The 18,041-nt window shown below is 36.9% G+C and overlaps 1 protein-coding gene and 1 long non-coding RNA gene across 2 annotated transcripts in view; both read left to right on the forward strand.

The window, feature by feature from the left end:
• LOC311608235 overlaps positions 1-18,041 on the forward strand; it is a 379,567-nt gene that overhangs the window by 295,244 nt on the left and 66,282 nt on the right. The gene's annotated exons all lie outside the window — the stretch shown is intronic.
• LOC311608213 (uncharacterized protein) lies at positions 7,016-7,640 on the forward strand. Its single transcript, XM_084800571.1, has one exon. The coding sequence runs from the start codon at positions 7,093-7,095 to the stop codon at positions 7,318-7,320; it is 228 nt and encodes a 75-aa protein (XP_084656697.1). The 5' UTR covers positions 7,016-7,092; the 3' UTR covers positions 7,321-7,640.

Consider the following 18,041-nt stretch of genomic DNA (forward strand, 5'->3'; position numbering starts at 1 on the left):
GATGGTAGGGAATGGAGTCACAGCAAGAACTGAAAACAATTATCATGAGTGAGATAACTCTTAGCCAGAATGACAGATTCGATTTGCATTTACTTATATGTGGATAGTAGCTGGCAAGTCAATAGTAACCAAGTTACAATCCTTAGAACCATAGAAATTTGGTAGAGTAAGTGACTAGTGGGGAACAGACAGATCTCCTAGGAAAGGTAAGTAGGAGAGTTGCGTGTGTGTGTGTGTGTGTGTGTGTGTGTGTGTGTGTGTGTGTGTGTGTTTTGAAAAGAAGTATCAAGTGGAGAGGAGAAGGAAGAGAAGTACAATGGAGGAAATCTGCAATAGGTAAAATTAAAGGTCATATAAAAGCTAGCATAAGATCTAATCTAATAGAAGCTTTTCTAAAATATATACATGTCTGATGAGAATCTAAATGAAATTGCCAACTGGACATCTCTTGTCACCAAATGTAACTTCTAGTACTAGGACTTAGTAATTGAGTTAGTTGCCAACGGTGCACCATGGGAACCCACAAACATTCCAGGCTGTTGCCAAGACTATGTGCTGCTTTCCACAAACTGATAGCAAGGCCCATTGCTGAAGCAAACAACTCCACTACTCATTGAACATGGAGAAGTCAAGATGGATGCCTACATAGAGCCTTCATTCCTACTGGCTAGCATCTTTGGTACAGGAAAGTACCCTGCACACTACCAAAGGACAAAAGTGAGCAGTAGCCTAATGATGAACTCTGATTTATGATGGTGTCTTGCCATCACAATGTCCTAGGGTAATAATGGTAACACAAAGCTCATGTTAGTAACCAACCGATTTTTGATAGGACTTAAGGTCCACTTCATGAGGTGAAATCCATACTCCACATTGATTGCCTGTCTAATAACCTAAAACTAGATAGCCCAAGGACCTAGGGTAAAACCAAGCATTGCTATTAAAAAAGAGCAATAAGATGACTTTCTTCTGTACTTACATCATGGGTCGGTGCTTTGGTCACCAATCATCAAAGAAAGGTTCTTCTTGTAGCATGTAGGAAAAAATGCAGAGACCCACAACCAGGCGTTGTACATAGAAAGGACACCTTGAAGTATTTATACCTAAAAGAGATGTCTCCTCAAGTTTTCCCCCTAAAGGCTCTGGGAACACTGGGAACACTGTGGAAGAGAAATAGTCTAAGTGCCACAGGGGATACAGGACCAAAAAAATAGATTAGAAGTGGACAAAAGCCTCCACTCTTAACCCAGAATCAATCTTCAGTTGATAACCACTTTTAAATGAAAATTTAGCTTTCTGCAAGGTACTCTTAGTAGAGAAACAAGCTACTCTTTATTGTAGGCTGAATCCCCAACAGTAGATGGCCAACAGAAACAAACTCAACTTCATCTTTGGAGGTCCTTTGCCTCATAATGTTGTTTAGGACTTAAATTTTTTTTTCAAGACAGGGTTCTCTGTGTAGCTTTGGCTGTCCTGGACTTGTTTTGAGGACCGGGCTAGCTTCAAACTCAAAATAATCTGCTGCCTCTGCCTCCTGAGTGCTGGCATTAAAGGCGTGTGCCACTACGCTCAGCTAAGTTTAGTGTTTTTATGGAATTCTTTAGTGTGTGGATGAGTGGGTCTACATCTATATCTGTTTCTTGCTCCTTTTCTTGAGCTCCTTTTCTTCTGTTTGTTTTGTCCTATTTCGATGGATAAATTTGTGTTGTTTTATTTTGGTTTTTAACTATCCCTTAGAAACATGTTTGTTTGCTAATGAGAAACAGAGGGGCTGGATCTGGATGGGGAGGGAAGTGGGGAAGAACTGGGAGAAGCCAAGGGAGCAGAAACCATAATCATGATGTAGCACATGAGAAAACAGTCTATTTTTAATGACAGATAAAATATGAAAAATAAATAAATAAAATTTCAAACTATCATGGTGCATATAGTGTATGTGTTTGTGTGAGCATGTATTTGTGAGTGCTGTTAGTCTCAATAAAGCTGAAAAGCTGCTGAGCAGATAAAGTTTCAGATTTGATTCCAGACTTTGGGGTGCTAGTTCCCACTTACCCTGCTTCTCGAGTGACGGCTCTGATCAGAGGTTGACTGATTTCTTTCCTGCAACAACAATGTGCATGTAATTGCTTTTCACCAAATTCTGAATTATCTAAAAATACAGATGTAGGCTTAGTTTTTTTACCACTATGTAAATTGATTTATTTAAGATACCTAAAATTACCTTACTTTATCCTATGTAATTTATATAACAAATATACATGAAGAAGCAATAGTTTTGCAGAAACAATCACCCTTAATGGAAATTTTTGATGTTTGTACATTTTACCAAATGTTATTAATTTAGACATCTTCAAAACTTAAAATGGCGAATTGTGTTCTATTTTAATTTTACTAGTTTCCAAATATCAAGGGCATTCAGATTTTGTTTTTATTTTTAGTAACTCATAAGATTTGCAGATAAATACTGAAAGAAGTATAAGTTCCCATATGGATGGCATTATATACTGGGGCTGTTATTTTTAACATCAGAAACATATTGTTATCACAAACAATCCAGGAAAATACAGCTTCTCATTATACATTGATTTAAGGAGACCAGGAGATTTTGGTTTGTCAAAAGAATCCAGGAGACCAGAATCTTCCATAGGAGCATGGATTGCAGGAGGCATATCTGTAGGTATCATAGCCATAGCCACAGCCCAGGTCTCCAGAGCCTCCGTCCTGCCCTCCATGTTAGGAGCTGTAGAGTCTCATGGTGTAAAGGCCAGAGCATCAGATCCTACAGTTTTAAGTTCACATTTTTACATTACTTTATATATCAAGTGAGTGGTTTGTGGAGGAAGCCACTGCTACATTCACATAAAAAGCGATTGGCATTGAAGCTGTCTAAAATATCCCTACAACCAACCTACCCAACACAACTTTGTTATGCGGCAGGCTGCATGAGTAGATATGATGTGCCTTTAATGAGAGACTCTTCTATTTTACTAGCTTACTTGTTACAGATGCTAAATTAAAGCAATCTCCAGCTTACAGTAGGTCGTATACAACATCAGATACCTCCTACCTCCTATTAAATTTCTATTTATATTTTTTCTTAATCTTTTTCTTTTCTCTCTCTCTCTCTCTCTCTCTCTCTCTCTCTCTCTCTCTCTCTCTCTCTCTCTCTCCCCCCTCTCTCTCCCAGCTATATATCTGTCTGTTTCTTGTCTCTTTTTCTTCTCTTCTTTGTTTCTTATCATATATGAATTTTTGGTAATAAAAGCATAAAAAGCATAGTCAAATAACATGGATGAGGAAAAAGTATTTGTAAGGGGACAGTGTGTAGAGGACATGGAGAGACTAAAGTGAGTAGGAAGGTTACAGTGGTTAGCATGTACTGTATACATGCATGAAATATCAATTAAAGTTAATTAAAATAAAAACTAGGAGGTAAAGTATTGCATGGCTACTAAAGAAAGATCATGGTGGCAGCATTAACTTATACCATATTGAATGCCAATATTTTTTAAGTTTTCCATTTGTAGAGAAGGATCATTCACTTTAATTTATGGTTCATGCTTTCACATGTTTATCAGTTTATATATTATCCACATCCATAGTAGAAACACAGATACTTATATCTACTGACCATGAATATACAAGAAGGGAATGATTTTCTGTTAGAAACATTAGTTTGAAAGGGATCACAGAAATGATCAAAACTCTATTAACATAGTATGGATATACAACACCAACAACTGGCTTGTTCCTGATATTCATTACCAATGTATCAATCCCAATAGAGTTATCCAAAAAATTTGGACAAATCTAAATTTGGTGATAGTCTGAAGAATTTCTGACATTTTTTTGTAGATAGTCAAAGGGATTAAAATCAATGGAAGAGTGAGACTTTGTCATCATATTGGAGATTAAAGAGATGTGACCACCAGGAGCTGATGAGATGGCACAGTCAACTCAGTCATGATATGTTACACGGTGACATCAATGTATAAGTGCACACACACACACACACACACACACACACACACACACATATCAACTAATTAATCAATAAAAGTGTGGTGGAAAAGTAAATGTGAACTTCATACAAGGACAGAAAATAAAGAGCACAAGTAGAATATGAATTGGCAGAATAAGGTCTATTTTTAAGCTTGTAAGAAATAATTTACTTGGTTGATAAGTGTACAATAGTTCTGAACATAAGTAACGCTAGGTGACATACATTCTATATGTTTCATTATGCAAAATAATATTAGTGATTAAAACTGAGATTGTTTAGAGAAAGGCCGATCCTTTAGCAAGACACCATCAAAGTTTGACCAAACAAAAGGAGAAAAACTAGGTGATCTGCTGAATAACTTCGGAGGTTGGAACTTTAATATGTGTGGTAGCAGAAAAGCCCAGGTGAAAGATTCTTCAGAAATTAAAAAAAGAATGCGGCTGATTTCACCATTGTCCAGAGCCTGAGGATGAAGATGATGTGTTCCCTGATTTTGTTAAGAATAAAGTTTTATTGATTCATGCAGAGGGTAGCAACTTAAATAGAATAAGAGGAATAAAGACTGAAAATATGAGCAGGAAAGTATAGAATTATCATGAACACATATTTATGAAGTTCTGTACAGAGGCAGAAGAGGGCAGTAACAACCACCTTGAAGGGTTAGAAGAACAAGGTTTAGCTTAATTTCTTTTGATTATGGATGTTCATGAGAACTTGGCAATTTCATAAGACCATATCAACATGGTGCAAAAAGTTTTTTTTCCCCATTTAGTGTAAAGTTCTCACTTTTAGAAATAAAATGAGAAAGCAGTTTGATTTGGTACAATATTAATATCTGGATATAAATACTAAAAGTAAAATTCAATAGCTTTAATTAACAAAGTCATTAAACAATAACAAAACAATCTAGCAATAAACCTGCTAAGAAAATACACACCCAGATTTTTTGTTTTGTATTTAATTATTGATTTTAATTTATTCATGTTACGTCTGGATTGTTATCCTCTTTCTTGTATCTTCCTCTTCACACCCTCCCTCTCTCTTCTGCCCTAGTCCCTTCCCCTAGACCTCTGACATGGTGGTCTCATCCTACACCATCTGACCACAGCCTATAAGGTCTCTTTGGGATACCTGCATCCCCTTCCTCTGTGTGTCCATGTGGCATCCCTGGAAGTGATCACATTGTGGGCACCACAGTTCATGTCAGAGACAGTCCCTGCTCCTCCTTATGTACCTCCAACCATGGAGAATGAGCTATCCAGTGACTATACCTGAGCAGGTAGTTCTTTGTAAATTGATTGATGCAATGTTTTTTTTAATTAAGTAGTGTTTTAAGAATTAAAATAGCCCAAGGAAAAAAATAATAAACAAGTTATTTTTACCAGTGTTTACTAATAGCTGAAATTATTGTCCCATTGGTGTGCACACTAAGATTTATATCTTCGAACTTTAGACCCATTGCATTAGCGAAAGCCCATGCCCTACACTGTCTGCATGGCCAGGGACTGGGGGCTGGGTAGTCCAGAGACCTAGGGTAGAACCAAACATCTCTGGTTAAAAAAAAATAACTGAAGTGATAATTATGAAGAGAGTAAAAGGGAAGAGAAGGAGGGAAGGATGAAGGAAGGGAGAAAGGGGAGGGGGGAACCATTGAAAAAGAGGGAGGAAAGACAGTAAGAGTCAGAGGGGATGGAGGAGACCAGGAGAACATAGCCAGACAAATCAACTAAGCAGGGCACTTATGGACTCACAGAGACTGATGTAGCAAGCACAGGGCCTGCCCCAGGTGCTCTGCATAAATGTTATGGCAGTTGTCTTATTTTTGTGGAACTTTTAATGGTGGGAGTAGATGTGCCTCTGACTCTCTTTCCTGCTCTTGGGATTCTTTTCCTCCTATTGGATTGATTTATCCAGCTTCTATATGAGGGGGTTTGCCTTCTCTTTTTGTATTTTGTTTTGCCTTGTTTGGTTGACTTATTTTGGAGGTCTGTTTTTCTGAAGAGGAAAAAGAATGAGCATCGAAGTTGGGGAGAAGTGAGGTAGCTGGGATCTGGAAGGATGGAAGAATCTCACTTTGAATAAGTGAAGATGTTTTATATTTCAAATATCTCAACCAGTTAAAAGTAAGATGTAACATATATTCATCTCATAAATATGCACTTACCAAGTAACACACATAAAAACAGTATTCAAAATATTCAATGGGTGAATTAATAGACTGACATGTTGATTTAGTCATTAGCATTTAAATATTTTTAGTTCAATTCATTTGAGTCAGTTGGAATGCACACAAGGGAAGTCAAATTAGATAACATAAAAAAAAAATGAAGTCTGTGTCCACATTCTGAAGATTGCCAGGATTGCTGACTAAAATACAGGGTATGGTTAATACCTGAACTCACTTAATTTTAATTTAAAATATCTCTCAATCCAAATCTTTTAATTTTACTCCAGGATGTAGGATGACTGAAAGGATATATTAAAATAGTAATTATTGTGAACTATTATTGAAATGTCAGAAATATGGCTATGTTATCAAAAATCACCAGAGTTCATGTGAAAGCCTTTCCCAAGGATGGGCCTGCTTATAGGCTGTTCAATGCAGAGTGGTTAGCCTTGATACCTTAAACACGAAGACAACAAAAGCAAAATCAGAATCAACAGAATTGATGCATATATATACATATTCATAAATATAAATATAAATAAATTAACAACAAATAAATACATGTAACCATAATATTCAGATAAAGAGTTTTGAATTTGGGTGTTTGGTAGGCATCGGAGGGCTTGAGGGAGTAAAGGTGGCATTCTATTTTATTCAAAATATTAAAAAATACTGAATAAATTAATATCAAGAAAAAACTCATAGACAAAATGCCAAGCATCACTAATTACTCTGATACATAGTTACAGTTGAAAAACAACAAAATAATTAGATTAGTCATAAAATTACCCAATGACATGAGCACATGGTGAGTCCCACCCACACTGAGATCATATAAAAGGCCCTCTCTTCAGACAGAACTACACAGACTCAACTCACCTACACTCCTCGCTACCAAAGAACAACCTCAACAACCAACACCATGTGTGGCTACTACGGAAACTACTATGGCAACAGGGGCTATGGCTGCTGTGGCTATGGAGGCTATGGCTATGGAGGCCTGGGCTGTGGCTATGGCTCCTACTATGGCTGTGGCTACCGTGGACTGGGCTGTGGCTATGGCTGTGGCTATGGCTATGGCTCACGCTCTCTGTGTGGCTGTGGCTATGGATACGGATCTGGCTTTGGATCTGGATTTGGCTACTATTAATGAAGACACCATGGGAGACTTTCAACATCTTCTATTGTGAACTCAGATATCTCTGGTTCTGAACCCTATATACTCTGAGGGGTTCTCTTTCTTAGAAGATCTTACATCCCAAGTTTATGATGTGACCCTGTTGAAGCCGTGGCCTCATTTAATGCCCTTCGGATGTAAGACCTGAGACTTTTACTTCTCTGCTTTTTATTCCGAATGAAAGGTGTTGGGATCTTCTTCTGTGTACTTCTCTAGATCTTTTTTAAGGATTATAAGAGTCATGTGCTTTGATTTTCCTCTCCTTTACTAATAAACTTATTCAATCTCATAAACTGCTATAGTTATGTTTTCCTTTTTTTTAGTGTGGTATGTATGCATGAGTGTGTGTGTGTGTGTGTGTGTGTGTGTGTGTGTGTGTGTGTGTGTGCATGTGTGTGCCCTACAGCACATATATGGAATCCAAAGGAAATCCTAAGAAGTTTGGATCTTTTTCTCCACCATGTTAGTAACAGGGGTTGAACAAGGGGTGAATTCATGTTGCTAGGCATAGAGACAAGTTCCTTTCTTCCTGAGCTATCTTCCTGGTACTGTGATTTTCTGACCTTATCCATATATATATATCATTGTTGCATACAACTGCTTTTCTTAGGATATACCTGCTTTAAAATTTCTACTTCACTAATTCAACCAAAACCCTTGTTTTGTGATATTAAGAACAAAACAGTCTTCCCATTGCACACTCTCTTATCTTGTTTAAAATGTGTTGATGTGAGTTATATTGAATTATTGTTAGCACAATTGTTCAGCAAGGAGGAAAAGTGTACCATATGTATATGGGTAGAAACAGAGTATTTAGAAGAAAGTTTGGTCTTGTGTCACTTTGGCTAAATAATTGTAGTTAAGTTCACCCCTAGAACCCAAAAATTCCATAAGTCATGAACTTTTAACTGGATCAGTATACCCATTGTAAATTATGTTTTATGGGATGGTCTTGGGTTGCCCTTGTAACACCTATGATTGTTTTACACCAGTGGTCACATCTTGCCTGGTAGATTGGCATTGCGATTCATGCATTTCTTAACCTGGTAAGACAATTAGTGCCCTTCGTCCTTGACAGCTTACAGTGCATATTCTGACTGAATGAAACCTGTACAGTAGGGAGGAAGTCTCAAGATCAGCTTTGATTTATCCTGCATGGAAAGTGTGTGGTGTCTTCAGCAATAGGGTCTTAGGAACTAGTTAAAGAGGATAACCAAAAGGAATGTTAGGACCCAGTTTTGGAGGCTCTGTTGTTCATTGTAGTAAAACTGTTGATTCCACAAAAGGAATTAAGTTCTCTAGAAAGATTCAAACTTAGTTAAAATAGTTCATTCAGATGATGCTCATCTAAGGACTTTTATTTTCTGTTATTTTATTCTTAAATATCAAAAATGAAATCACTACCGAGTAGAGCACGAACAGCAGGTGCTATTTTTTTAAGTAGAGATTTTAGCAATCTTGGTTTCTTGAAGAGACTTAATCACTGATCAAGGGTGATGCCTTTTATGAGCATAAAATAATGGAAACAATATCTGTGACTATTGTTAAGATTTTCTAATACTTGTACCTGACCTCTGTGTTACCAGTACCAAAAATTAATGAGAAAATTTCAAGCTATAATTCTCAGAACTTGAACTTAAATATCATCAGTAATGTCACTGAACAAACATAGATTTTTACTCACATTGATTTATTAGCTAAATTATGAATATCTAGAATTGAAATAAAAAACATAAAGCAATTGTTTGCCATTTCCGCTTTAACTTATTTGTGCCATTCATCTCATACATTTGTGAACCCCAACTCTTGCATCATTATGTTTACTTTTATTGGAAATATGTATAAAATAACTCCAGTTTATTGCACTAAAACATGTAACATAGACTGGCTTCTTAATATGTTTTGGTTTTTGACATATATACCATTGGGATTGGTATGAACACATAAATATTAGAAAAAGTAATAGAAACTACACTGAAGGGTTGCTATGATACATGAATGTATTAAAATATGTGAAGAAGTCAGAATAAAGTTTGAGGTTTAATAAAAGTGAGATTTTACATTTATACACATGGCTTATATTGTTATTCTTGGCTTATAAAATAATAATTTATTATCAAATCTGATAATATTATTTGTGTAAGTTACATTAAAACTGTAAAATAAATTATTTTCATAATCTAATCTAAATAGTATTATTAGCAGAACATTTCTTATATATTTGTTATAGAACCATCATAACACCAGATTCTCACGATGTGTCCTTAGTTCTTCTGGAGTGTTCATCTTAAAGAGGCCCTAATACACTATGATATCTTAATGTTTTTCCCTTTTCACCACTGGATGAAATTAAGGAGGAAGGACAGCAGGTTACCAAGAAGAGACTTGATACCATATGAGCATATACAGGGGGAGGTAATCCCCCTCAGTCACAGTCATAGGGGAGGAGAATAAGGGGAAAATGGGAGGGAGGGAAGAATGGGAGGATACAAGAGATGGGATAACCATTGAGATGTAACAAGAATAAATTAATTAAAAATTCATTAAAATTAAAAAAGAAAGTAAGGATAAATGAAACAGCATTGTCACTGATATTTTTAGTGTGAAGATGAAATTTTCCATGCACATCCATTATCTCTTCATATTTAAATACAATATTTTCTTAGATAATTGCAGAATGTTTCAGGTTCAACCTCATTATAATGTCATTTAATAATGAGTCTAGAGTTGAATTAAATATATATCTGAAAATCAAGAATATTTTAAACCCCCCTCTCTAAAAAGTTACTCTTCATACCTTCATTCTCTCATCTGTTGATATATGAAACTCTCTTACATGTTTTATTTTATGTTTTCATACCTTGATTCTAAAGTCTATAGTAATTTGTCAACCTTTCATCTAACCATGCTCAGTTGAGTAAAGAGGAAGCACAGTAAATGGGAGAAAAACTCTGCCAGCTCTATATCTGGCAGGGTTAATAATCAGAACACAAAATGCAAAGAATCAGCAAGCATATACAACACACATTAAAAGTGTGATATTGAGAAGAACAGAAATATTCATAAGAAGAAATAAAACTGGATAAGAAAAATCTCAAACATGTTCATTCTCCCTAAAAATTAGGGAAATGCAAATCAAACAACTTTAACTTTTCATCTGTGGTGAGCTCTAAATCTTTAGGTTTGAGTATATATCCTGGAGTAATTACAGAAGCCAGAAATGGAAAAGACAAACAAAGAAGGACCATGGGAGTGGGAGCATTAGGGATAAAAAAAAATGTGGAACACAAGTGATTTGATGATAAGACTTGAAAAAAGAGGGACTAAGTTCTAGCCAGAGCAATAAGACAACAAAAGGAGATCAAGGGTATCCAAATGGGAAAGGAGGAAGTCAAATTATCCCTATTTGCGGATGATATGATAGTGTACATAACTGACCACCAAAAATTCCACCAGTTAACTACTACAGTTGATAAACACCTTCAGGAAATTGGCTAGATCCAAAATTAACTAAAAAAAAAAAAATCAGTAGGCTTTCTATATACAAATGACAAGCATGCAGAGGAAGAAATTAGGAAAACTATACCCTTCATGTTAGCCACAAGCAAAAAATATTTAGGAGTTACTCTAACCAAGCAAGTGAAGGTCTTGTTTGAAAAAAATGTCAAAACTCTGAAGAAAGATGGAAGATGACATGAGAAGATGGAATGATCTTCCTTGCTCACTGATTGGGAGAATTAACATAGTAAAATCGTCATCTTACCAAAAGCAATTTACCGATTCAATGAAATACCCACACGATTTTTTAAAGACATTGAAAGTTCAATTCTGAACTTCATATGGAACAACAAAAAACCCAGAATAGCTAAACCAATCTTGTACAATAAAAGATCCTCTAAAGGAATCTCCATACCTGATCTTAAGCTGCACTATAGAGTAACAGTAATTAAAACAGCATGGTACTGGCACAGCAATAAGCTTGTTGATCAGTGGAATCAAATCGAAGACCCAGATATGAATCCACACACATATGGTCAGGATAGCATCATCAACAAATGGTGCTGGTCTACCTGGATGTCTACATGTAAAAACATGCAATTGGACCCATATTTGTCACCATGCACAAAACTCATGTCCAAGCGGATCAAAGACATCAACATAAAACAAGAGACACTAAATAATTAGAAGAAAAAGTGGGGAAGAGCCTGGAACACATTGGCACAGGAGACAACTTTGTGAACACAACACCAACAGCCCAGGCTTTAAGGTCAACAATTAATAAATTGTTGAGAACTGTTAGGCTTGGACCCCCTGAGGCCATGCCCTGGCTGGTATGCAATTGTTATTCTGTCCTGGCAGCTTCCTGTTGTGAACACTGTGCCTCACTGAGCTGACCACAAGTTCCCATTTTGCACCCAGGCTACCGTGGTTTTATGGTTGCTCTTGTCCCGGGGACTTCCCATCTACATCGTCTTTTATTTTTCCACTTGCCTGTGTACTGTATAAAAGGTCGTGGCCCCTCCTCCTTAAAAGGCATTCTCTTAGAATGGATGACCCACTGTCTGGAGTGATTCTTCAACCCACAGTCCATCGCTCGATACATTGGGGTATTTACAGCACAGGCTGAGAAGCTTCTGTAAGGCAGGAGACACTGTCAAGAGAAAAAAGTGACAGCCTACAGACTGGGAAAAGATCTTTATGAACTCTACATCTGAAAAAGGTCTAATATCCAAAATATATATATAAAAAAAAAACTCAAGAAATTAAACACCACCAAACCAAATAACCCAATTGAGAAATGGGGCTCAGAACTAAACAGAAATCTCAACAGAGGAATATCAAGTGGCTGAGAAACACTTAAAGAAATGCTCAACCTCTGTGGTCATCAGGGAATTGCAAATCAAAACAACTCTGATATTCCGTCTTACACCCATCAGAATGGCTAAGATAAAAAATTCAAGTGACACCACATGCTGGCGAGGATGTGGAGAGGAACATTCCTTCATTGCTGGTAGGAATGCAAACTAGTATATCCACTTTGGAAATCTACCTGGTGCTATCTCAGAAAACTGGGAATAAGACTTTCTCAAGACCCATCTATTCCACTCCTTGGAATATACCCAGAAGATGCTCCAGCACACAACAAGAACCTGTTCTCAACCATGTTCATAGCAGCCTTATTTTTAATAGCCAGAACATGGAAACTGCCTAAGTGTCCCTCAATAGAAGAATGGATAAAGAAACTGTGGTACATTTACACCATGGAATACTGCTTAGCTATTAAAATACAAGGAATTCCCGAAATTTGCAGACAAATGTATTGAACTAGAAAATGATCTTAATGAGTGAGTTAACCCAGAAGCAAAAAGACTCAAATGGTATATACTCACTTATATCTGGACACTAGCCCAAGGGATATGTCCCATGAAAGTCTTCACTTAACAGGAAAGTGAGACAGAGGGGAAGTCATCCTATTGGGACTCTAGGTGAGAGAAGAATGGAAGAATGGGGAAATAGAAGGATCCAGAGGGTCCTAGAAACCTACAAGAAGAACATTATGATGGGCAGATCTGGGCCCAGTGGTCCTGCTCAAACTATAGCACCAGCGAAGGACAATACATGCAGTAAACTTTGAACCCCTACAGAGATCTAACCAACGGACAGGGCATTCTCCACAGTTGAGTGGAGAGTGGGGTCTGACTTTCACACGAATTCTGGTGCCTATATTTGACCATGTCCCCTGGATGGGGAGGCCTGGTGACACTCAGAGGAAGTCTAGCAGGCTATCAAGAAGGGACTTGATACCCTATGAGCATATACAGGGGGAAGAGGTCCCCGTCATTCACAGTCATAGGGGAGGGGAGTAAGGGGAAATGGGAAGGAGGGAGGAATGGGAGGATACAAGGGATGGGGTAACCTTTGAGATGTAGTATGAATAAATTAATAAAAAAGAAAGAAAAAAGAGGGGCTTTATTTAGAGAGAAAGAAGAAGGCCAATGTAGGGAGAAGGATAAAATAAATAACAATAAGAATGTATGAAATGTTATCAAGAATAATATCATTATTAACCTAAATTGCCTATAATGATATAAGTATTGTATACACACACATATGTATATACATATATTTGATTAAATTTTCCCATCTGAGAAGATGATGCTTTCCCATACTAGACTATCTAGTAAAACCCCAGAACAGTCATGGAAAGAGCTTATTTGAGTGTTTGGTCAGAGAAATCCAAGGTAGTCCAAAAACATTATAGGTTATTGCTATCAACATTGTTTGAAAGCACATTCATCTTTGCACTCTGGACATAATGCTCAGAACAGCTCATCTGCATCTGGCCTAAAAGCCTCATCCTCGGGGGAATTTTTACAGAAAACCACAAAACTGATAAAAATTCAGAGAACACATGATCTTGTGGTACCCACCTCTAACTGATACATATATACCAGAACTGCTGCACCTGAGGCTGGTGGTCATAGTTACTCTTTTTTCATTAAGTAATTTTTTGCATATACAATTATATTATTACACATATAAACAATAAACTACCTATAGCAAGAAGAACCATGACTAAGTCAGGAACTATATAAATGTTACATTCTTAGTGTTTTGGCATTTGGCCAAGTGCATTTGGCAGCCTTGAAGGAAGCATCTTTTCTATCTTGGTGCATCTAAAATTGTGAATGTAAATCTGTATCTATCATATCTTGTCATTATCAACTTAAAACATCTATCTAGACTTAAGAACATCTTAAGCCCTAAACAACTAAGCTTAATTGTAAAACTAAACTATCTGGTCTTCAATCCCATCAGGTCATGGTTCTATAAGAAAGGATATTGAGGAAACAGTGATGAGTAAGCCAGTAAGCAGTACCACTTCATGGCCTTTGTATCAGCTCCTGCCTCTGGCTTTCTCACGTCCTTGAGTTCCACACTTTCTTCAGTGATGAGCTGTGATGTGGAAGCATAAACCAAATAAATCCTCTCCTTTCTAAATTGCTTTTGGTCATGGTGTTTCATCATAAAAATGGTAACCATAACTAAGATATATACTAACAGGAAAAGGGTAAATCTCAGGGGTCCCAGCTATGGACACAGAACTACAGGGAACTAAAGAATGTGGAAAGCAGGCAAAATTGTCTTCCTCAGGGAAGGGCTTTTCCATTGATTATCCAATGCAATGTGTTCCTCACTGAATGCATATTCACACAAGCAATATTATATGGATTAAAGAGGCTGCATTTATTTTATCTGTATATTTTAAAACATCTTTAATCCATATAATATTAATATTACTTGTGTATGTATGCTTTGAGGGTAACCACTTTGAGTTGGATACATATACAAATATGCATACATATATACATATATATGTATATATATATACACATATATATCTAATACCCACTTAAAAAGTTGGTGTGAATTTGAGATGGAGCAAGGTAGGGGTATATTAAGGAGCTATAAGGAGAAATTATGAAATTATATTTTAATAACATAAATAAAATTATAGCATACACACATGGAACTCCAAAACTTTACCTAGGTTTTTAGAGACCATGGAATCTCTGTGGTTTGGCTTTTGTAGGACTGATGCATGAAAAGGAAATACTTAGTATACTATAAATTTCATTTTAGAGACTTACTTTAGACATTTTCATGTTTATTTCATTTGTCCTTTATACTATTATTACACACCTGGAAAGCATTCACTTTTGTATATGGGAAGTATCATTAAGGCCTCCGATTTCACAGAATTTATTTCCTTGAGTGTGTTGTGGGGAGGTGATTCAGGTGATGTTATAAGCTAACCCTATAAATGAATCCTAGCATGACTGCCTAAATATGAACTGAACAATAGACAAGCCAGTGTGGACCAGAATTGAGTAGGGGCCTCAGTCCCACACAAAGAACTGCAGGTGACTAAGGAATTCTTGAAGTGGGAGACATGGCCTTTCCCAGGGAATAGCACATCAACGGGTTATCCAATACCAAGTGGTCAGCTCTGGAAACACACATACAGCTAACATTGTACAGACTGAGCAGCTTTTATTTAGAGTTATATATATGTATATGCATATAATAACTAATAAAGAAAAAGGTCATGGGTTTGCAAGAGAGCGAGGGTGAGTGTACAGAAAGTTTTGGAGAGAGGAAAGGTAAGAAGGAAATATTGTGATCATATTGTAACCTCAAAAATGAAAGCACCAAAATTTTTTTTAACAAAATCTTGGTTGTGTGTAAATTTTAGCAACCATCAATAAAGTTGCCATAAACACCTGCTCCCAATGGGAGAAAATTGGCAATAGAAAATTGTGGAAGAAGGTGCAGAGTCAATGCAGCCTCCTGCAGGACACCCAATGCAATCCAAGTGGAATCTGTAAAGAATATCACTCATGGCAAGGATAAGAATAACTTACTTAAATGTGTGTGATGGAAACGTGTTGCATTTGGTGTCACAAGAAACTGTGGACTTTCCCTGGGGGGGTGTTATGGATTTAAAGAACTGGGTTATTCCCAGGTAGGTGATTATACATATAAAAAAAGACCAGGAATATTTTTGAAATTGAGGAAAATGTATAGACAAGTTGTAAAAGAAATTACAAACACATGTTGGACAGTACGTGATCCAGGATTTTACACAGTTCACCAGGCCTGACTGTGTCACAGAAATTAAATGGAATGTCAAGAGACAAACAGAAGTGGAACTGAGGAGACTTGACAGGATTTCTGAGTGTCAATAGTCCAAATGCTGAGAGAAAGGAGGTGAAGAGTGTAACATATATTTTAGACACACATTTTGTAATGAAAAATTTTTTTATTAAGAGAAATAATGAATTAGGCAAACAACAAGGGAAACTAAAGAAAAAAATTATATTTCAGAGAAGCAGGAATGCAGAGCCTTAAAAAAAGAAGTGTATAAGCAGGCATACCAAAAGGATTTCTAGGACAATAAAACTATGCTACTATAATGCCAAATGCATGCCATGCAACACTTGTCAAGGTCCATACAAGATATGTCATTAAGAGTAAACATTAGCTAGGGACTCTCTGAGATAATGATGCTTTGGTGTAAATCATATGTTGCAACAGGTATGCCATTGTGTATAGCATGTTGATGACAGGAGGTGCTAGGAAGCAGAGCGTAGAGGCAGTACCTGAAATTTTTCTCTAATTCTCAGTTATGACACAAACATGACACTACTCAAAATAAATGCTGCTCATTAAAACCAGAAATATTTTAATGCACATGAAGCACTCACTGACTATAAAGCTAAATATTAGTATTTTATAAAACAAGAATTATTCTTGAAAAATGATACTAAAAGACTTGCCACCATGAGTTTTATAAACTTGGCTTATGTGGAAAACTACAGAAACAATTTCTACTGATGTTTTTCAGTTATAAATGTATTTCCATGCTTATCTTCTTTACTAACTAATGTAATTTAGCAAAGGGTTTCTCACATACAAGGTTGAAAAATCACTTAATAGCATTTCAACTAGTAACCATTTAAGTGTCCATGTCTTATCTTGACAACTGGTAGAATCTAAAGGATGAGATCTGAGGCAATTGATACTTCCTCTTGGAAAATTTAAAGTGACAGAGTAAAGACTTCCTATTACATTACAGAATGGACTGAAATAATATGCAGGCACAATAATGTGTGTTCTTTACAAATGTACACTTGACAATCATATGAACAGAAAGTGTGTTAAAAGGTATGGGAATGCCTATCATAACACTCTTCTTGTAGGTTTCTAGGACCCTCTGGATCCTGTTTTGCTATGCTCCCCCCATCTAGAGTTGGTGTTCTGTTCAGGAAGTTGTCTCCTGTGCCAAAGTGTTCCAGGCTTTTCCCCACTTTTTCTTCTAACTGACTTAGTGTCTCTGGTTTTATGTTGAGGTTTTGATCCACTTGGATTGAGTTTTGTGCAAGGTGACAAATATGGGGTCAGTTGCATTTTTTTACACATAGACATCTAGTTAGGCCAGCACCATTTGTTGAGGATGCTATCCTTTTTCCATTGAATGGGTTTGGCTTCTTTGTCAAAAATCAAATCTTCGATTTGATTCAACTGATCAACCAGGGGTCCTGCTCAAACAAGGCACCAGCCAAGGATAATACAGGTCGTACTTCAAACCCCTACCCAGATCTAGCCAATGGACAGGACATTCTCCACAGTTGAGCGGAGAGTGGGGTCTGACTTTCACACGAACTCTGGTGCCTCATATTTGACCATGTCCCCTGGATGGGGAGGCCTGGTGGCACTCAGAAGAAGGACAGCAGGTTACCAAGAAGAGACTTGATACCCTATGAACATATACAGGGGGAGGTAATCCCCCTCAGGAACAGTCATAGGGGAGGGGAGTAAGGGGAAAATGGGAGGGAGGGAGGAATGGAAGGATACAGGGGATGGGATAACCATTGAGGTGTAACAAGAATAAATTAATATAAATAAATAAGTAAAAAGAAGGTATGGAAATGGTTGGATTTTATTTACTGCAAAAGAAATATTGTGTTATCTTCAAGCTTTTATTGTCACCTAATTTGAATAACTTTTCAGGGTAGATAAACCAGATTGAGTGTGTCCTGTGTCTGGAATTCCACAGGTGGCTTAGCTTCATGTAGATGGCTTCCAGTCTTCAAGCCACTTCCCTGTTTCATCATGCAATGCCAGTTTCT

Source organism: Acomys minous (genome assembly GCF_964271855.1).
Source record: "Acomys minous genome assembly, chromosome: 11".
NCBI lineage: Eukaryota > Metazoa > Chordata > Mammalia > Rodentia > Muridae > Acomys > Acomys minous.